At 41.8% G+C, this 22,455-nt stretch overlaps 1 protein-coding gene across 18 annotated transcripts in view; it reads left to right on the top strand.

Annotated features, from left to right (window-relative positions):
* Positions 1-22,455, top strand: part of sox6 (SRY-box transcription factor 6) — a 178,339-nt gene that overhangs the window by 141,413 nt on the left and 14,471 nt on the right. For all 18 annotated transcript variants that reach the window (XM_053238096.1, XM_034308752.2, XM_034308749.2 and 15 more), the window contains 4 exons: positions 6,276-6,422; positions 8,635-8,809; positions 9,676-9,863; positions 19,873-19,978. In XM_053238096.1, the coding sequence (XP_053094071.1) occupies positions 6,276-6,422; positions 8,635-8,809; positions 9,676-9,863; positions 19,873-19,978 (616 nt within the window). The remainder of the gene's footprint in view (positions 1-6,275; positions 6,423-8,634; positions 8,810-9,675; positions 9,864-19,872; positions 19,979-22,455) is intronic.

Genomic DNA, 22,455 nt, shown 5'->3' with positions numbered 1-22,455 from the left:
GTAAGCATCATTGGATAAAGCGGAACATCTGCATCCTCCCTGTAGCGTATTACAGAGGGCACAAACGAGTCAACTGACATCTTTCTCTCTACTTCTTCTTCTTCTTCTTCTTCTTCTTCTTCTTCTCCAAATCATACAGTCATATAACATATAGAGGTTGATTTACAATCATTTACTGTAAACTCTAAACACCACCCGTTTCACCAGGAGCAGAGAAACTCTTATGGTTTTGAGAAATGATTAAAGGAAAACTCTACCCTGAAACACATAAAGTTTGCTTATATTGAAATATTGTAATATAATCATTCAGGGAAAAAAACAAATTAATTGACCTCAAGCATAAGTAATAACTGCAAGAGCTTCTTTTCTCACTCATGATTTTTCAGTGACATTCAATGTCATATTAATGAGAAATCTAGTGAAGAAGTAGTGGAGATGCTGGTGCAAATGCTGGACTCACAGTTGCAAAATTCAGTGCAGCTATATGAAGGAAGAGACTCGGTTAGCCAGTTAGCGATGTACCAGATGACGAGCGAAATGGCATTGATGGCGGTATTAACGTGAAATTCCAAGCTTTGGAAGCTGATCCGTTTGAGAAGAGTCTACAGATGAGAAGATCAGAGAGCTGAACAGGCTAAAGTATTAAAGCACTGCTCCTCCCTATCTCTCTTTAGGTAGAGATAAAGAGAGGGCTAAATCCCACTGCACTGCTATCAGCAGGTAGTCGAACAGCATTGTGGGTAATGTAGGAAACCGTTGACCAAAATGTTGATGAAAGAATTTACTTACGAAATAAATCTTGGATGTTGTTCAGGGTCGATTTTTCCTTTAATATGTTCCACAGGAAGTAGCGGAAAAGAGGAAACCGGGTGTTATCTTTTGTTTAGATGCTGATGTCTCCGGATGTTCCAGATACGAAGAGAGAGCTGAGGCCAGCTGCCATGGCCAGCGAGTGAAGCACTGTTGACTTTGAGTTCTAGAAATGAGATTGAACAGCTGTTGAGGTTATTGAGGAGGAGAAGAGATGTGTGTTTCACTCTAGAGAGATAGCCAGAAGCAGAGAGGCACAGGGAGGCCAGCTCCGAGGCTGTAATGGGATGGAAAGATGGGCATCTGGATAGATGGGGTTGTTGAAAAGAGGGACAGATGGACAGATATGCGGATAAACAGAGGGAAAGGGAGAGATAGGGAGGAGAAAGAACTGAGTGAAGTGCGGAAAAGAAAATAAACATAAATAAGGAAATAAAGTATGGGTGTGTGAGCGTTATCAGACAGTTGGCCATTGTCGCCCAGCAGGGCAGAGATTAGGAGCATGGGGGAAATGAGAGAGGGGAAAAGGGTGGAAGAATGAGGAAGGGCTGAGCAGGAGGGGAGATGTGGGAGCAGGTTGGTTGCCAGCAGATAAAACAGATGTTGGGCCATACTGGAAAGCACTGGCGCAGTGCACCAGAGCACGGCCGCCTCTCCTCATGACATCTGGGCCAGCCTGGGTCTCCCTCCCCCTCATCCCCTGGGCACCAAGCCTCGACAAGCCTTGTGGCAAACAAGCACAGGGTTCCTGCCGGTCTAGCCCTGGCATCGCCATGCAGCAGTAACCTAGGCCTTAACCTTCACTACTGTTCACTAATACAGATGAGAATATGAGGTTTAGCAGGTGTTGATTAATTTTCTATGATTGTAGTGCAACTGCAAATCAGAGGTATATATTAGTCTAATAATTTATTGTTTCTATATAATTCACAGGGACTTGTATGGCAGATGTTCCCCATAAACACATTGGTGTAAGGAGATTGTCTGTAAGGAGATATCTATTTAACATTACTGAAAGGAGTCTTCGGTGTTAGCGCTTTCTCTATAACAAGGTTTTCTGGTTTTATTAACTAAAAAAAGAGGCTAGTGAGTTAAATGTAACTATAAATGGATGTGCTAATCAACTTCATGGGTGGTAACAGAACTCCACACTGCATCATTGATTATTATCCTACAACATCACGTTGTGTTTTATTCCTTACATAGGCAATGCTGGGCAAGCTAAGCTAAGCCCAGTGTTAGTTTCTAACATGACAAGTTTACACACAAGAATCTCTTTTTGTTGTGATTTTCTATTTTTGTTATGCCAGGATTTGCTATATCTGATAAATCTCAGACCATCTGTCACACAGCTTTAAGAACAAATTTGAGTTTCTGTTGCCTTCAGTGCATGGGCAATTGACTAAAATCACTTCCTAATAACTGTGTAAGCTTTGCTTTTTGCAGACATGAAATTTCAGCGACAATCTTTAGCTTTGCGATTACATGACGTATACCAAATGCGTGTGGTATATTATACATTTTTGCTTGCCTCCGTGTTGAGACAGCTCTACATTAAAGTGAAGCCCTTTGAGGTTTAAATGTGAAAGCGGTTTTGGTGCTATAGAAGTGTGTTGATGTGTCGAGAAGTGTTGAATGAGATTGGGGGAGGTGGTAGGTGGAGGTGAGTGTAATCTATGGATAATGTTGTGGCAAGCAATGTGAGTGCAGCTGCTCGTTTAACCCCTTTGCTCTCTAGAGGGGTTGCTTTTAATTACCAGAGGCTAACAGGCTGACCTTGGGCCAGCCCTTGGCCATTTGCATTCCATGGGCTTGAGAGAAGAGGTGTGCATGAATGTGTGTGTGTGTGTATGTGTGCGTATGTGTGTTGCTGGAGGTGTAACGACTGCAGCAGGTGAGGTGAGTGAATTGAAAAGCTCCATTTCCCAAGTCCTGCTCTCTGTCTAAGTAAGCTGTAGAGCAGAGAATCATTTAATGCTCAAGTGGACAAAGGTATTACCCGAGTCACTGGTGTGGATCGAGATATTTCTCTACAGGCCTTGCTGAAAGTCAGCATCCTGTTTCCCTCAAGCTATCAGAATCAGCACATGGTGTAATAGCTCTCCACTGTACTGTGGGACTGTATGTGTGCAATGACTCAGCATTACTGCATGACCATTTGGCACAAGTCTTTTGTCTATGACATGATGCTCTGGATAGATATAACAGTATCTACTAGAGAAGCTACAGAGCTGTACCCCTGAAATGTTTGAGCTCCTGATAAAGAAAGAGATTGAGCGAAGGGCTTTGAAGAGCAGAACTTTTCCCCCTTATGTACAGGTACTGGGCAATGTTATTAGGATGTTAATGGGATGTGCTTCCATCAGTGTTCAAGTCAAGTCACCTATTTTAGTCTAAGTCTAAAGATGCTTTCACGCTTGGATGGAATCTATACCCATGATCAATTCTCTGTATATCTATAAGGCATTCTGTCTCCTTTGTAGACTGCCGCATGCCACAAGCCAGAGATCAGTTGTACATTTGCACCCAGAATTCAGTATGTTTGTCAAGTGTGGAAACTGGGTGTTCCAGGGAGCTGATCTCTGGTTTACCTGAACTTGGTGATTTAAATTTCACTTCAATGTACCAAATTCTGGATTGAAATATATTTTGGTTTGGGGGAAAAATTGGGAGTATGAAAATGACCTAATTTTTCTCACGCTCATATCTGAATCCAAAGCCCTCAAGTCAAGTCCTGAATGTGGGGAGGATGTTGCCACCACTCTTTGTTCAATTTCAGTTGATCAGGGGCACTGTTGATACCAAATTGAATCACAATAAATTCTTCCTCAAGGGTTCTACGGTTCTTAAAGATTCCTAAAGAGCTCTATTCTGAAAGTGAAACCCTCTCTTTTAGGGTTCTACTTCCAAGGGACAAACTTTATGATGGTTTAGGAATTTTTTTTTTTTAATTAATGCTACTTCATACTAAAGAAACTACTTTTATTCATTCCTTCATATTCAGTAAGTGCTTTATCCTGGTCAGGGAGCCTGTCCCAGGAACAATGGGCATGAAACAGGAGTACACACTGAAAAAACACACACTAAAAAAACAAACACACAAAAAAAACACACACTGGATGGGACGCCAGTCCATCTCAGGGCAAGGGCGTTCACTTACCCAAGTCACATTACAAGTCTGTGACTTTTGTTCATGGCCTCGAGTATTACATCACTTCCTTCTAAAGAATTACAAAGCTATGGGACTTTTCATCCATAACTAGTGAGAATTACATTACAATAGCGTTAGAAGCATTCTAACCTTATATCACATTTCCGTGTAGCTGAAATAAAACATCACTCATTTCCTTTGTTGCCCTGATAATTGGGAGAATAACTGAGCAAATGGGATTTGTAGATGTAGAGATATTTTAGGAGGTGGTAGAATTGATCTTTTTCGGTGTGGGTGTGTTGTGCACCAGAGGCATGAAGCCAATCTTGGCTGCCTGCTGCCCATTTCTCGTCTGACCATTGACTTTCAACATGACCCTCATTACCATCGGCCCCTTCTGCCCCTGCCCCAGACCTACTACTGCCATTCATCCAAAACTAGATGTGTCCTGGCATGCTAACCAGTGTCTCACCTTCACTCTCTCACTATCTTTAATGTGGTGGACCTCTGTCTATTTATCTCATTTGAAGCAAAATCCAATTACAGATTTTTTGAGGAACAATAAAGTTCTTCCCATGGGGTCAGGATGCAGTCTGTCACTAGTGGTGTGGATATGGATGGGCAGCATCCACATCTACACTGTTAGCAACAGACTGATGACTTCCTTCCATGCATTCATCCAAGATATAGATTAGTCACATGAAAACTGTAACCTCAGGCTCTTGTGTTTAGGCACTTCAGAATTCATGTGAAAGCAAAATGTTGTGTTTGTGACTTCAACAACAATGGCTGTTTCTATTTATATAGCTCAGTAAGGCTATAATATCACAGAGTGAACCTAATCAGCCTGCCATTTCCTGTGCCCATGTGCTGTCACTTGCCCCAGCTTCCCTGCAGAAGAATGACCCCTTTTGTGTACCGCTAGTGTGCAAGTGTTTAACTTCAGGCAGTGGAGAGCATTTTTGTGTTTATATCTTCTGATACACAGTGGACACAAAGAGCTTTGTCCAGGCCTGGGTTTTTCTGTCTGACTAGCTGAGGTGGGGCACAAGCCACTAATGCTCATGCCACTTTTTCCAATTCAGACAAATGGAGTCCTTATGTAGCTTGCTGACAAGAGGAAATGAGTGCAGAGAGAGCAGACATGCCTGCTTATATACGCTCTTTTTTCCATGTTAAGTAGCTGAATGACACGATGAACAACAGACCCTTTAGATGCTGGTGAAAACTCAAAGAAACTTGGTAGTAGTTGTTTCTCTCTGGCTTGTTCTTCAATGGGTTATGCAAGCCAGACGCACATTTTATGTGTCAGGTCATGGAGGCCATGGGCTATTTAGTCTGACCCCTGCTACATACTTGTGGAGACGAAAGCCAATTTAAACACTTACCTGCTTGCTAATCAATACTAGCCTCTGGGCTAACACAAGTGTATCCAGGATTTTCTCTCAATGGAGCATGGAACAAAGCCAAATTATTCACAGCCTCTTGTTAATACTACAAGAGACACATTTTAATTATATTTTCTTGTTAGACTTTACAAAACAAGCATTTAATTTAATTCATTTTAACCAATACAGTGCTGCTAGTTTTCTCCTCTTGCCTGCCTGCTAATATTGGATGAGTAAAATTAAAATCATACGCAATTCGATTTGGCAGACAATCAGCCTAGTTGAAGTATAAAGTGCTCAAATGCACATTCCCAACACTGTACCCCGAAAAAACATTCTGAGGTTTAACAGCCCATAGCCTGTCTGTTTAATTTGTACCAAAACTGAAACATTACTCATGCCAGGCTGGGAGACTGAGCCAAGGAAAATAATAAGAGTGGTAAGAATTTGCTTTGTCTGGGTTCCTGTCTTAATGAAAGCCTTTGATATTATGTGTCATGGAAACTCAACTGCAGTGAGTTTGGGTAATGGTACGTGGGTGATGGAATATGTACTGTTTGATAAAATGGTGGCTCAGGTATCTAAACTGTGATGTAGAATCGGTACCAACCAGCGCAGAAAGAGGTTTATGGAGGAAGATAAATCACCAGAGAAATCAGATCTTAGTTTTCCTTCAGACTGCAAACCTGATAAATACAAAAACAGAGCAAAAAAGGATCTCCAAATGTGGTTTTGCAGGGCTTCTATCTATCTTAGATCTTTAGCAGAGATTCTGGGCCAGGATGGAAAAAAAGAGGAAAGGAAAAGAATGACAAAAAGATAGAGAGTGTGAGAGAGAGCGAGAGTGTGGGGGAGAACAGGGTTTTGAATGGTGGCTGGCTTGGGATGTTAACGCCTTGTGGGTTTTTTTTCCTCCCTCCTCGCAGCAACTGTACGCCGCCCAGCTGGCCAGCATGCAGCTCTCTCCAGGAGCCAAGATGGCGCCACTGCCCCAGCCACCTAATTCTGCAGGGCCACTCTCACCTGGGCCCAAGAGTGAGAAGAGATCCTCCAGCCCACTGGGCCAAGTCAAGGTACGACCCTCTTGAGTGGTACTATCTGTTTCCATTTCTCTAAATGGAGTGTATGGATGGAGAGGCATTAAGGGCATTGAATGCACTCTGGATTCTGGGCTTGTTCTGGGAAGGGGCACATAATCACTTCATTTGCTGTTTTTTTTTTTATTTTTTTTATTTCCTCTGGTACCAAAACAGTGAACAACCCGTGCTTTTTTGGATGCACGGCATGGCATTGTGCAGGAATACCTGCAAACAAGCCATTGCCGTCATATAAGATGATTTTTTAGCTACGCATGCTGACATGAGACGTGTCTTTTTAGCGATTCTCCTAGTATAAGCAATCGCACCACAGTGAAGAGCTAATTACAGCGCTCCAGTCCTATGAAAGTCAGGGTTTATATATCAGTGAGGCGTTCCATCTCCTCTGCTGACCATAACAATCCATTTGCTGCCATTTTGGACCTTGAAACAGGAAGTAACATGTAAACTTGAACCAGTCATGTTACTCGGCATGCAGCACTGATATTGGATAGTTTCTGTACATGATTCAGACTGCACCATGGTTCAATAGAAGCAAACCCCAGACCACCATTTTCAAGGAGACCAGGTATCCGTTCTCTTTCCCACTTCGCCAAGCATTCTGAAATCTTGGGCAAAGTGTGAAGATGACCTAAAGGACAGGGTAAAATCTGAACAGTATAATGTAAATGACTTTCTTTTTATCTACCAATGTGTGAGATTGCAATCCACCAGTCTATCAGGCAAACAGAAATACCAAAACCTCAAACGGATGTCTCTCATCTGGCTCTGAAAGTGTAAAGAGCGGCACATTTAAGCGTGGCCTGGAGTGGTGCTTGACCCGAGTTTTTTCTGCATTCTTAAATCAGCCGTGGAATCTAGCGTAAGAGGAGAACTTGAGGATTGGAAGTCTCTTCATGTAGAGTGTAAAAATCGGAGCCATGACCAGTGTTTCGCATTTAGTATTGAAAGAAGGGACGTACATAAAAAATGTACAACTCGTAAAAAGAAGTCTTACGGTAGCGTTAGCTTAGCGCATAGTACTGTGTCGCCTCTTTCTCCGCAGAACCCATCAATCTGGCATGACTTTTACAAGGCTCTTGTTCCCTCATGCAGAACTATGTGGACGGGGTTGCTATGGCTCTGTGCGCACCCGGAGAATCATTTTTAGGTACATGTGGTTTCTCCTCACAAAAGTTGGCAGCCTTTTTTTTTTAAACAAAAAATTCCCCAATCCTGCAGTGTGGTCCAAACCAAACCAGATCACATCAAAGGCATAAAATATATATCAAGCACAAATTCGATAAGCAAAGATTTATATTAATGAGGTCATGATTTGGTGACTGCTTGTTCTTAGCAGTTTTTTCCACGTGCTGGAACAGTCTTCGTCTTTGAATAGAGATTGTATACATCATCAGTTTTTCTTTCCCCACGTCTGCTGCTGTAACTCAAAACATGTGCGCATTTGGAAACGTTTTGTTTAATATCACAATAGAGCTGGGGATAAATCAGTGATACGAGAAGTAATGTGGGATCCTCTTCAGCAGGGTTGGTTAATGATGGCTTAAACAGGATTTTGGTACATGGTCTGTACAGAGCTTGAGCTTTTATTTCAGAAACATGACGTAAAACATTTGTCTTCATTCAGCCCCATTTGTTTAGCTGACACTTGTTACATGAACCATGTAATCTTCGTAATTACGACTTTGATCAACTATAGAGCCAGCGTTTAGCTCTGTTAGGGCCATATGCAGATATGCTGTGCTTAATTAGCTGGCAATCTGTTTTGTTTGACTATTTAATGTGTAATTGAATGACAAACTGTAATTGGCAGTCAGATTTCCAAGAAGCTCCAGGCAGTGTTCATTATGTGGTCCATCTGTTTGGACAGTGGCACTCTCTGCCAAATAAGAGCCCCCATTTTTTAGCACACAACATGAGATGAAGTTCTCTTCAATGTCACTGGCATTGCAGGAAAAGATTTCGGTGAAACACAGGTAAGCAGAAAAAGGCGCACCTTAGAGAATCACACTATGACTTAATTAGCTTGAACAAAACCCAGCCTTGAGACACAGAGGAGCTTCAGCATGGCACGAAGCCTAGCGATGAATGCTCAGACTGGCTCTTAGGCGGAGTCAGGCTAATTAATTGTCTTGATATCTCTTTGTTGGATGGTGTATGTTCTAAACATTATTTCTTGTGTATGCAGGAGGAGGGAACGCAGCCCTTGAACCTCTCGGCCCGGCCTAAGACAGCTGAGCCAGTGAAATCCCCCATGTCCCCGACACACAGCCTGTTCCCGGGCAGCAAGAGCAGTCCGAACAGCCAGCCCAAGAGTGGAGGCATCCCTAGTCCCCTCGGCTTGGGTCGAGGATCATCCCTCGGTAAGTCTTCCTCAATGAGCATGTTGATATACTCTCACTATAGAAACTCATCAGCATCCTCTGAGCAATCACAACTGAGACTTCAACAGTGTTGTGATTTATAAATAAATGATAACGTTGCCATAAAATATTATATTCAGGTGAAGATATGGGACAAACTTGTTCGAAAAATATATTTTTAATAATTGCATCGATTTAATAATAAAACCATCACTGCAGATTGTACAATTTGTCATGTAAGGCTGTTTTCTTTTTTTCTTCTTTTTTATCATTTTTCATTTGATAAACCTATTTATAACTATGCCAGTCCACTACATTGCCGTGATCCTTTCTGTCATATCACACCCAACTGCAATTCATTCATCCCAGTGCACACTGCTCTATTTACACAACCACATCCCCTTAATCTCCTTCAAACCTTGGCATTACAGCCACCCTGGCGTAATGGATGCTGGCGCTGACAATTAGTTGTTCAAAGCTCTGGTGTACCTCTCATATTAAGCTTTTTTGCGGAAGTTACAAGTGACTTTTGCTAAAACAGTCTTTCATTAAATGAGACCACGCTAGTTGACTAGATTCATTTCCCTTCTTTCCATGGACCGGGTCTTTAAACACAGACTTGCCGTTGTTTTTTTGTTCTATTTCCGAGTTTTAACTGCCTCACCCAGCCTCACCTCACTTTGATCCACTAATTACAGAAAGGCATCACATGCCAAGATTGCTGCCTTATTTTTCCCCCCGCACATGAAGTGTTGATAACCAGACCTCCCAGAGTGTCATTTTCACTCAATGGGCCTTCAGCATAATGAGTTTGCTGTTGTGTATATTCATGTATTTATGAATATACATATCTGACACCCTTGCAGATATCTTGTCTAACCTGAACTCCACGGCACTATTTGGAGACCAGGATGCTGTGATGAAGGCCATCCAGGAGGCGAGGAAAATGAGGGAGCAGATCCAACGTGAGCAGCTGCAGCATCACCAACAGGGCATGGAGGCTAAACTCTCAGCTCTCTCAGGCCTCGGTCTTAACAACTGCAGGGCTGACAAGGTGAGCATCTTCACTCCGTGTCCTATTTCTCTTTTTAGGTTTCATAAGTGGCCACATATCCTTCTTTCAACTCGTATGTATCACTTGTAGTTTGTCTCCTGAGGGCGTACAGGGACCGCTACTGTTGTTGCTTGTGGGCATGGCCTGCCTAACCTTTATTTATGTTTTTTTTCAATGAGAAATGATAGTAGCTATATATTGCTCCTTTTTTAAACATGGGAAAGAAACCTTGAGAGGAACAATACTCAAACGCGAACCCATCCTCTTCTCGGTGACACCAGATAGTGTGATTGTCGTGATAGTCCTGGGATGAGCAAAGGACAGTCATTATGATTACAGGAACAGTTCTTGGAAGATAGATATGAAGCGATAGCATCTCTGTCTTGTTAAGATGATCTACTTTAAAAGATTTAAAAAGAAAAAAAAAGATTTGTCTGATGTGGGTCCAGGAGACTTCGTGTGATTGACATTGGCATGGTCAGTGGTGTGTGTTATTGACATTGGCATGACTGATAGTGTACTTGTGCATATGTTTATTTGGTGCGTCTATGTTTGAGGGACATATCGGATCCTCCAGCACTGCCCCCTGAGCAGGTCCAAACCGTGAAGTCCCGGCCCAATTAAAGGCGACAGACCCCTGGTGTGGAACAGTCCCGCTTTGTACGATGACTCCAAGGGACTCCTTTTAAAAATATCTTCAATCAATGAGTCAATCGAGAGTTAGAAAAATCCCTGCTCGCTCCCATTTGATTGATGCCACGTTGCCAGTTGGCTGCGATAAGCAGGCGGTATCTGGGAGTGGAGCATCATTAATATTTTAGATGTTTTAGTGCCTAATTACTTTCAACTAACATGCTAAAGTAGGTCAATATATATGTAAAAAAATCTGAGGAGCTACAACTTTGAAGGACTTGGTGGTGTGGCACTAAGCAGAGGCTAAAGTGTGTCCTCAAAACTGGGCATGACTGTAACATATCTAACCCTAAGCCTCCAATCTGAATCCCACATAATACAAAATAAAGCTTAAATCTCCCTAGAGCTTTTAGAGAATTCCCAGGATTAAGAATAATATTTACTCAATTGTTTGTGTTTTTTTTCCAGCAATTTTCTTCTTTATTCCCCATGGCAGAAGATCAAAATCTCGCTTTCTCAAACACAATGCTCAGGGTTTATACTGACAGAATTATGAGGGGAGTTTTTTCGGTGCTAGCTCTTAAGCTTGTTATTCTTCTAGGTCTTTTGTTGGAGGTGGATACGGTATGTGAGTGCATAGCCACTACCTGCGTCTTTTTCTCTCCCTCTTTTTTTTTTCACTGTCCTCAGTCATGAGCTATTCACCCTGCCTCGTGAAGTCTGGGGTTAGCTCATGGTCAGCCAAGCTGAGGAATATGCTGTGACATGACACGAACGCCATGCTCTTTAAACAATAGCTGAAAAGGTATGCTTGTCAACAGCCAGTACACACCTGTCTGTATTGTTCCGGGCAGGTAGAGCTTGGCGCTTTTTTTTCTGCTGCTCTTTTGTCCGGGTTTGACTTTGTTTTCCACGCTATGCTCTGTGTCTATTCATCTGCTTATTTGTGTGTTGAGCTTAGGAAAGCTCTGTGTTTTTTTAAGCAGCGGAGAAGGCGGCTAGCTCTTCACTCCTCACCTCTGTTCCCTGCCCTGAAGTCATCTTTTAGGCCTCTGTGCTCTAGAAAAAACATTAAGGTAGCAGTTAGATTTGATGTGCTTTCACTGGAGAACTTTGATGTAAGGGCAAGGTAATTCTAGGAAGCCCTTTGGCGGCTTTCGGCTTGCAAAAGGAGGTGACAACAAATGATAATTAGTTTCCATAGGTAACAGAACATTGCAAAAAAAGACTCACCTACATTTTATTTGAAGTCGTCATTTCTGCAGTTTGTTTTATGACGCATTTTGCGCCAACGGCCAATAAGAGAAAATGGCATTGGCTCTTTTGTACTTTTCTTCTGAAGCCTGAAGTCTGTCTGCATCTGATAATGTAAATAGCGCTCCACCTTGAAGCTCAAACCAAAGTGAGGTTTGGGGCTTCATCATGCTTGGGAAATTCATGATACGTTTTCATTTTGTCCTACAAAGACTTTGCAGTGATGTCCGTTCATAGCTCATAGACATCTACACACCAGCAGACGCTCACAGTATATCAAACATATAAGCAGCTTGCATAAGTATTCACCTCCCTTGACCTTTTCCCTGTTTTAGTTGATTCTTTGACTAATCCCCTCTTTAGTGGATGGCCTCCTTTAGGCTGCAGTTGTGCCACTTGCAGTTCTGTCCATTTTATAATTATGGATTTAATAGTGTTCAAAAAATTGGGTAATATTTTTTAAAACCAAACCCTGACTGATACTTTTCCAGAACTTTGCCCCAGATTTGTTCCGATAGCCCATTGGCCTTGTTCTCTAACAAACTCTGGGGCCTTTATATTGAGATCACATGACACTTTAATTGCACACAGATGAACTCCATTAACTAATTATGTGACTTCTGATAGCAACTGGTTGCTCCAGACCTAATTTATGGGTTTCACAGCAACACGCATGAATAATTTGTAAACAATTTTGCTAGCTATATTGATTTTTTCCCTTCCACTTCAATATTCTGGGCTATTTTTGTGTAAATTCATGATGTATAATCACAGTTAAGTCTATATGAGCTGATAGGCATGATGCAAGTGTGTAAAGTCAGCGTCTTCTTTATTAATGGAAATCCAGGAGTCGTAGTCAGAAGTGAAAGCAAGGATTAGAGCACAGGCTGGCAGCAACAAACCTGGATAATACATAATCTTAAACAGTAGCAGAGGCAAGGGAACATGGGACAGGAGCTAGAGAACACAAATCTCATGTTCAGAAGTGCGTGAATATAATCAACAAGATTTGGCGATGAAACACCGGAACAGACAAATAAGACAAATAGACAAAGTAATTGAGGGCTAATATGAAACAGGTGAACACAATGTGATAACAAACCAATGACGGGACAGAAGGGGAGACAGGACTAGAACCAAACCAAACGCATGTGACAAAACAAACGAAAGCACATGATGTAAAGCCAAAACAAAATGACACGGAAGCATGGAATACTTATACAAGCCCCTGTATGGGTCGTGATGGAGGAAACCGTTGTCAGTCGGCACTCGGGTGTCTCTCAACACACAACAGTGCGAAAAAAAGCCTCCAGTTAAAAGCCTTTTCTTTGCTCAGTTTCAGAATATTAATATTTCAGCTCTGTATCCTACCTGACATAAATACTGGATGCTGCTTTAATAGCTGCCTCCTAGTCGACTGTTTGGGAGTTTATCATGGTGAAAGCTTGCCTGGACGATTCTGGAAAGGTAAGGTAAAATGGGATTAAGGAGAGGTTAAAATCATCTACTGGGGCTGTTGGAGGGGGATATTAAATATTGATTTATCCCGGTGTAACGACCGAGCCAGAGAGTGGGGCTAAGTGCTGCTTACAAATGGATCAATTCATCTTTTAATACAAAGTGTGTCCGAGGAGCACAATAAGGATGGGCTTCATCCCTCTTTCTCCTTCTCTCTCCTTCTCTCTCTCTCTCTCTCTCTCTCTCTCTCTGTCTGTCTTCTGTCCTCTGGCATCTTTTTTCCTCTCACCACATTTTCTTTTTCTCTTATTTTCTTCCCTCATCATATGTCTCTCTCTCTCAGCACTGTCCTTTGCGTTAGCTTTTATATAGCTCTCATCCTCAAGGTGCTCGTGTAAAATATTCATGCTTTAGTGAACCTTGCTTGTCTTTTTTTTTATTATTTTGTTTGTCCCTTTTTTCGCCTTTTTCCCCACCAGAGGAAAAAAGCTTTCTCATGATTTATGTTTTCTCAAATATTTATTAAAATGGAGTATTGTCTGAAGAGGGCAGTTAGGTCACTCTATTATTTATCATGCTTTTATCAGGAATGATTTTTATTTTGAGATTTCCATCTTGAGTTGAACATCTTCCAGTTTACAAGGAGTGAAGTAAAAGTCTTAAGTCTGCCGCAGCCTCGGATATTAAAGTTTGTTATTTCCATTGCTAATGAAGCCGTATCTGACAGTCGATGCTATACAGGATGGCAGATGCTGAGGAACTAAAATGTATTCCTCTGCTGACGCCTCCCAAACTGTAATCAGAAAGGTGAAAGGCCAGTGTATTAACCTATTGAGCGTCTGCAGCTTCCAGCCCCTTCCTCTCCTCTGCATTATTGATGAGCTGGAACATTCACTGTCCTTCTTTCCCAGTGCAGAGGGCCCTTGAACAGTCAAAAATGGAGCTCCTCAAAATCTTCTCCAGCTACCTTTTGGATGCGGAAGCCAATGTGCGCTGCATTTCCCTCTGTGTACATTTGGAGGTCTATTCAGGTCGGCCCTCACAAAGGCCAGAAAGTGTAATCTTCTCTACTCGGCAGCCCTGGAACCAATTTTCTGCTCCTTTTTCTGCTGTTGGAAATTGCCAGTCATGGAGTTTTTTTTGCCACATAAGTAAATCGTGCTATACATGGATTCGGCCATCCAAAATTTCCAAAAATGTGATTATATTCAAACCCGTTGCCAGCAAGTGCCTTTGTCGAGCATTGTTACGTTAATGCTTTTAGATCAGGGAGTGCAAAACCTCAGTTTGGTGATTTTAGTGTTCAAGTACATCCGACTCACCAGGTTTATTTGGCACTGAAATCACCAAACGGTGCTGGACTTTAGCTGTCCTGGACCCTAACTGGGAACCCCTTTCTTGTCTGAATGTTCCAGATATTAAAAATAGACGTTCTTTTAAACAAAACTGTGGGTTTGAGTGTGTATGAACAGGCACGTGGCCCAGCTTGGGATCAGAAACAGTTTTTCTCTTTACTGAGATTCAATTGCCTTCCAAACCTTTCCTGATTTTTACAGCAAGGCGTGACACGTAAGCGACAGCAGGGCTTCTGTTCAAAAACCTAACGAGCCCCTGTGCTACAGATCTGACCACAACAGGCCACACTAGGTCTTTATACTTCTCCATATTGGGACCGAGCCTCTAGTAATGGGTGTAAAAAATTCCCTTCCATATCTGTATTCCTGATCACAAGGTCTCAATGGTCTTCTGGAGTCGTTCCATTATTGTAAATAGTTTGTGCGATAAGGAAAGAGAAAGCGAGGTCACTCGTAACAGATCCTTGAGGACTCAGTGAACAGTTCAGGGTCATTTAGAGCTCAGGGCTCATAAAAAAAGAGCCAAAACAAATGATCTCAACGCAGAACAGAATGAAAAGCCTGGAGACTGTCCGTATAGCAGGATGGCCGAGAAATAAAATAAAATGGATCGTTTCCCTATGGAAGTTGAAAGGTCACATTGTGGGTGAAGTTGTTTTTTTTTTGTTCTCGCTCAATAAACGAGACAAAGCTGTCAGCCTGATGCACAATTATGGTATGGCCGTGGGATCTGCTGCTCCAAATAGGAAACAAGCTGGAAAGTGAAAGCTCACGTTGGCATCATGCCAGGGCTGGGGTTTTCTGTCGTTCTCTGACGTGCTGCTGCAGTTTTGCTGCATGATTAGAGCGGCGAGCAGCTCCGCTCCAATTCCCTGGCAAGCGAAGGGATAAAACTGGATGCTGAAAAAACTTAGCTGGAGGATTGGAGGCCTGCTTTTGTGGAAAAAGACGAGAGACCGCATGAAAGCTCACCACACAAGCGCATGTGCTTAGGGCTAGATGAAATGGAGAACGAGTGACTACTGGGAAGCTGTGCAGTTATAAATAACCTTGTGATTGGTTACATGAGGATGGAAAACAGATGAGAGGCTAAAACGGATGGCGAAACGTCGCTATAGGACCACCACAAGCTTTCAAGGAAGCTGAAAGCTACAACTTGCTGCATGCGTTCCCTCGGCACTCCTTTACCACGGACCTCACAAAGCCGTCCATTATCCGCCGCTCTGCTCATGGAGGCAATAACATGCGCATTCTCTGCTTTCAGCACCAAGGCAAGAACATGATGTGAACAGATTTGCGCCAAGCTATTACGCACTTTTATTGTGTGTGTGTGTGTGTGTGTGTGTGTGTCTTTTTTGTCTGCTGACTGTAATGATGATATTAGCCTCATGCACCTGGGAAAGAATAAACCTGTTATTAGCTCTGCACCTGTAGAGCTCAATCATTTAATAAAACTCACCTAAACCTAGCTTTAAGTGGAGAGAAAAGTGAAATTTTAAGACACAGATGTACACATTTACACGGATACAAGACAAGGACTGAGATTGTTTTGTGTTCATGTATGGGTCCGGCTGGAGAAAAAGAAAAAAAAAGAAAGAAAAAACCCCAGGGCCATATGCCCTGAGCCAGGCCTATTTATACCGGAGAAAAGCATCACGTTTATAAGTAGAGGCGAGCCACCAGCACAACACGACTCCTCCGGCACATGTTCTGCGGTCGGCCTGATTAAAGCTCTTGCTACAGCGATGACACGGTGCTCCTGGCCCCTTTCCAGATGTTCCTGAAGTTCCAGTGGTCCATTATTTTATCGTGCCACCGTTTTACTGTAAAAAACAAAATGTTGGGGTGGGGAGGGAAGGAGCAGAGATTATTGTGGGTGACTTTTTTCCACTTTTTTTCCACTTCATCCTTGGAGCATGAGGCTACAATTTTAGATGTGGGGTGGAAGCGCTGCAAGCTGAGCGCATTTGAGGGAAAATGGGAAAACGCCAGCCCTGCGCCAGAGAGGTCGCGGTTAAGATGGGAGGGGCGCTAAGTGTAGCACGACGTCTTTTCTTTTTCTTTTTCTTCCTTGTTTCTCTCACTCACTGTCTCTTTGTTTGGTCTTTCTTCTTTCCTTTACCTATGTTTTTTTTTGTTTTTGGATGGAGTTCCTGCCTTCTTGCTGGTGTAATGCACATTATAAATATCATTTACAGCATAGTGCTTACAGACCTTCAGATAGGACTTTGACTATCTGCCTGGCTGGACAGGACCGTCCCAGGATACTGCACATCCTTTATTGCTCTTCAGTCGTGGAGTGATCAGTAAAAATTTAATGACACCATAAAATAATAAAAATGCCATTAATTTATCACACTGCTTGATGCAGCCGGTAGTAAAGTTAAGATGAGTTAAGTTTGCTGAGATTTTTTTCCCCTCTTCAAAAAAAAAAAAAAAAAAAAAAAACAGAAAAGATGTTGTACATATAAATGAACTGCAATTTTTCCTAATGCTGTGACATAAATTATAGCAGTGATAACCAATAAGTATATAAAACCCAGTGTGTAAAATTTAATGGAAATGCAGCTTGCTCATGCGGTGCACATTTATTCTAATGTTCGTCTGCACTGTTCTGGAGCGTTCGCTCAATTGCGTTCTATTTAATGCATCCTAAACAGACCGTGGACTCGAGCGAGCTGCAGTCCAGCAGTCCCGACTCCATCCTCCGGTTAATTGGAGGAAAAATACCGAGGTGTGGAAATAAAGACGGAATCCCTCCTCGTGCACAATTGCTCCCTGTTGACTTGTTCTTTTAATTATATCTCCGTGCAGCGAGGAAAAACTTGAAAGCACCGGCAGTTATTAATGAAACTCCATGATGGATGAGTCTTGTTCTTTTCTCTTTTTTCCCATCTCAGGTCCTACAAGATGCTTAATGATCATGAGTTTATAAAAGGCCTTGATTGATCAGAGAGGGCAGCTGAGCACGAGGGAAGGGAAGAAGCGGCTAATTTATTACACACACCCCCTCCAACACACCCACACACACCCACACACACACACCCACACCTACACACACACACAAACACTTGTGTCGTCGCTGAACCCTTTTCCAGCGCCAGACCATCCATGGTACATCGCCCGTTCCTCATCCGACTAATCGCACATCCGTCAATTTGTCATCGGGGCTGCGTGCTCTTTTCATTAAGCGCAATAATGTGGCCTGGTGATGAATACGGTGGTGTAGGAGGCTTCACATGGAGCGCGGCAGCTCTATCTTATCTTCACAAAGCCGCCCGGGCCCAGCGGGAACCGCCTGCGTATATCATAATTAGAAAACACTTAAAGTAAGCAAAGCACAGTCAAGACAGGCAGTTCTTAATGACAGCTCATAAGCAGGTAGTGGTTAATTGTACATCAGAATCACTCGGATGGCCATAAATAATGATTGTTCCCTCAAGCGAGATGGGAAATTGCTGTATTTCCTCTTTTTCCCTCTCTCTCTCTCTCTCTCTCTCTCTATCTCTCTCTCTCACTCTATCTCTCTCTCTCTCTCATTCTATCTCTCTCTCTCTCTCTCTCTCTCTCTTTGCATCTCACTGATTCACGCTTCTTTTTTGAGTAATGGTTTCGGAATAAATAACGACAGAAAACCATGCGTTGATGGTTTGAGAGTTTAATTTGAGCAATCTTTTTTATCTCAGTGAGCCCTGGTGCGTGGACAAAGATTGTCTCCTTCTGCAAGCACATACTGTTCATTCTGGAGGATGTAAAATATATATATATTCTCTTTTAACACGCAGAGGTCACTAATCACACCCACCTGATTAAGGCACATCATTAATTTTATGACAATGTCATTAAAAAAAATTACGCCGTTCTAATATAGCAATGCAGTCAGCTTTTGTCCAAAGTGCTGGCTTGGAAATGTTTGGTGTTGATAGAGCACGTAGAACCAGAGATATAGTAAATTAAATTTGATATAAAAATGATCACCGCATTTATTATTAGCTTTTTGACATTTTTTGTTGTATTAACGTACAGGAGAAAAATGAAACCTAATCATAATCATTAAATTTTCTAAAATCGGTTCTGTTTGTATTTATATTTTTTTTGGGTCGAGTGTGTTGATATTACACAAAGTTAATTGTTTAAGTGAAAAAAATAATTATCAGGTCATATTAGTTAGGATGTCCTGAAAAAAAAAAAAAAAAAAGATAACAGACACTCACATAGTAAATATTCTTAAAGTTTTTATATATAATCAGAATCAAAAGTGTACACAAACAAAGAAATAGCCCCAGATGCCTCAGGACAAAGTAGGTGAATCACTCATCCCAGAGGACGTACAAATATAAACCCAGGGTTGAGTCGTGGAGCTGGGTGCCTGGGTAATCATGTGTTAGTTGTACCACCGGTGCGAACAAACATACGAACAAACCCTGCAAATTTAACATGGCTGAAAGATTAATGTGCTTGTCAGTATCCGTTATCATTGTCTCACCTGTGGAATAAAAAAAACAGATGTGAGGATGAGAAAAAAAAGACAAAAGGGACGCGATTAGCTCTCCCTGTGCGTCTGAATCACTCCACTTTTTTTTCATCCGTCGTAGAGCGAGAGATCATTTCGAGTCAAAGTGTCGTGTGTTTAGAGAAGAAGTGAAGGCTGCGTTAATGCACCGAAGTGAAGGCAGCACTCACAGGCAGAACTAGGTCATTTCACAATGGGCCTGAACAGCGGTCGGCCCTCTTCCTCTGCATAATACATTAAGCGTAATGTGCGGCCACTATTCAGCCAGGGCCCCCGGAAAACTGTTATTTTATTCCGTCAGCGAGCACGGACATGACATTTAATATTGTTGCCGGGCGCGTGAATGACAGGGTTTCATTGTGCGTCGAGTATGACATGACGCCAAGTTTAATCGGAGCAGAAAGTGACACGACAAAAGGGAAAACACGGTGCGTTCTTTAAAGCACACGCTCTGAATAAATGATAGGCAGGGAGCTCAGGATGCCAGGCTGCAAAGATTACAGAGAGGAAAAAAGGAGAGGGGAAAAAAGAAAAAAGAAGATGAAGAACAAGTGCTTTGCTAGCAGTCCTGATCCCATTGTGCACACAAGATCCTCTGCTATGTTGTTTTTAGCACCGAGAGCTGACTCTTATCTGAAGGCCATGAATAACACGAGTACGTCAAACCCCACATCACCGCATGTCTTTTATATTCTTATGCATTATAAAGATAGAAATCAGGTTTGATCATACGTTCAGAGATAAAAAAAAAGGAAAAAAAAAGCAAGACACATAAAGGATTTATCTGTGTGTGCAGGAACGAGTCCACTTTGAAAGTTTGGGGCATCATCTGGGAAAACTGGGAGACGATGGGAAGATCGGACAGAGAGTCATTGACCTGACCAGGCCAGAGGACCTCGACGGTAAGTTTTCTTCTCACACTCCTCACGATATCTTCCTTCACTTTCGAAATGTATTATGTCACCTCTGACGATCTTTATATCACTCTTATTGGATCCAGTGTCTGATCGAGCTTCCTTTAGTTTTTTTGGTTTCAAAAGAAGGTCAGATTTTTGGGGGCAAGTGAAAGAGGAATTCCACTGATTTTCCAAAACACCTTTGGTAGATAAACAAAATCATTCAAGTTGCTTTGCTGAAGAAAAAAAAAAAAAAAAAGAATCTTCTGAGTCAGCAGCATTGATAGGAACCACAGGAACCGAGGGTCTGAAACGTTCTTCAAGTTCACGACATGAACATTATATCTTTCCTAGTGTCCATCATACTGTTGTAGATGAAGTGGAGTTACTGTTTCCACCCTGATGTTGATTATTTTCCTATAACAGCTTGTCCCTGAGTGTTTTATTCCTCTTACACCACAGCAATTTGCATTTTATCCATTTATAGTTACATTTACATGTCCACAAAACAGGTTAGTTCCTGTTCTCACTTATGTTATAGCAGTTATAAACAGTCGTTCCCTCACCAGCCTCTCTTTTCTCTCTCTCTCTCTCTCTCTCTCTCTTGGGGCTGATAAGACAAAATTGTTAATAAGAAAAAAATGCAGCTTGAAAGTTAAAAAAAACCTAAAGTTACAGCTTTACCTGTAACAAAAGCTCTGACACTGGAGACTCCTTCCATAAATGCTTAAAAAATGGGTCCTTACAGAAAACGTCAACAATTGGTCAGAATTTTATCATCATTATAGACGTCTTCTGCCAGTGAAGTGTCCTCTGGTTCCTATCAAACATGTTGGAAATGCGTCTGAGATTCTTTCCTATGTTTTTTTTGTGGAATTCCTCTTTAAGAGGACCGATCCAGGTCTGTGTGTGTGTGTGTGTGTGTGTGTGCGCGTGCGTGTGTGTGTGTGTGTGTGCGTGTGCTGATGGCAGACTCCAGCTCTGCGTTTTTCAAGGCGTTCACAGTTAGGTGTTTAGAGGACAGGCTGGAGGACAAAGCAGGCCCTTCTCTGTCTGAGCTGCAGGACGTCTGATTGCACTTGCTCGACAAAGCGTCATTCACCTTTGTGGCCCTCAAACATCAATATTTCTAACAGTTTCCATGGCACTGTAGAAACAAAACACACAGAAAGCACTGTTTAAGATTATATTTTGAGAACACTACAAGTCTTTGTCAGAGAGATGGAATCGAAGGACAATTTAAAGGATGAGCACAGAGAGTAATTAGTGTCATAACGTCATACGTCAATTACGTCCTGATCGCTTCTCCTGAGGGGCGTTCCAGATTTTCACCTCTTTCTCTAATCCCTGTGAAACATGGATTTTTATTTATATTATTTTAATTTTAGTTTATTTAAATGACAGATGATAATTTTAATAATAATTCATTTTTAAAAATTATGGTTGTTAAATCTGAAACCCCAAATGAATTTTCTGCCCATTTTCATGATTATTAATTATAAATCTTTTGCATATATCCCTATGAGATGGACATTGGGTGAAGGATGGATATTTAGGGAATAAAAGAAATACTAATCGAATAGTTTAATGCGATTTTTATTAATTTTCCATTTGCTTGCACACACTTACGCACCAAAAATATTTTTTGTATAAAATAAATATATATTGTGTGATGTGTCCAGTAGAAGCACTTAACATGAAGGGAAAAATGAACATTCTGGTTCAGAAGCATGGCGCTGATTTCATGTCTGAAGATAAACATGTTCTCCCTGTATCCATGCGGGTTTCCTCCGGGTTCTCCGGTTTCCTCCAAACTTCCAAAAACATACCAGTAGATGGACTGGCTACGCTAAACTATCTCTAAGTGTGATTGAGTGTGTGTGTGTATGTGTGTGCATGGTGTCCTGTGATGGACCGGCGTCACATCCAGCTGTATTCCCGCCTCATTCCCAGTGTTCCTGAGACAGACTTCCGGATCCAGCACAACCAGGACCAGTATGAAGTGCTTAGTGAGGATGAATAAATCTAATTTAATTATTACAATATTCTAATATTGTATTATATTACCTAATATTCTAATTTCTTTTGAGATAATTATTTGAACATATTGATTCATGTCTAATGTGTTCAGTTGGATATTTTCAGGTAAATTCAGTATTTTATATTAATTATATGCTCGAAAATCGAAAAATAAAAAAGAAGCATGAACAGGTAACGCGTGTTCTCTCCATTTTATCTCCACCCCCGTCGAAACACAAACTATTTTGTCCTGATGAATGCCGCATTTAAAATGCAGAGAGTTTGTGTACTTTGGTGTTTAAGTGTTCTGAACGTTTCCACTGAACCAACACAAACAAATTCCTTTCCTCCTCCGTGAAAAGGGAAAAGAATGTAAGCTTAGTGCTGTGCCTGACGATGAGGAGGGGGGTGTAAACTTTACGGTCACTTCATTAATTTACCTTATTTAGTAGCAGCTCTTGAAC

The sequence above is a fragment of the Pangasianodon hypophthalmus genome, chromosome 11 (genome assembly GCF_027358585.1).
Source record: "Pangasianodon hypophthalmus isolate fPanHyp1 chromosome 11, fPanHyp1.pri, whole genome shotgun sequence".
Taxonomy (NCBI): Eukaryota; Metazoa; Chordata; class Actinopteri; order Siluriformes; family Pangasiidae; genus Pangasianodon; species Pangasianodon hypophthalmus.
Note: the sequence above shows the minus strand (reverse complement) of the source record. Positions and strands in the feature narration are given on the sequence as shown.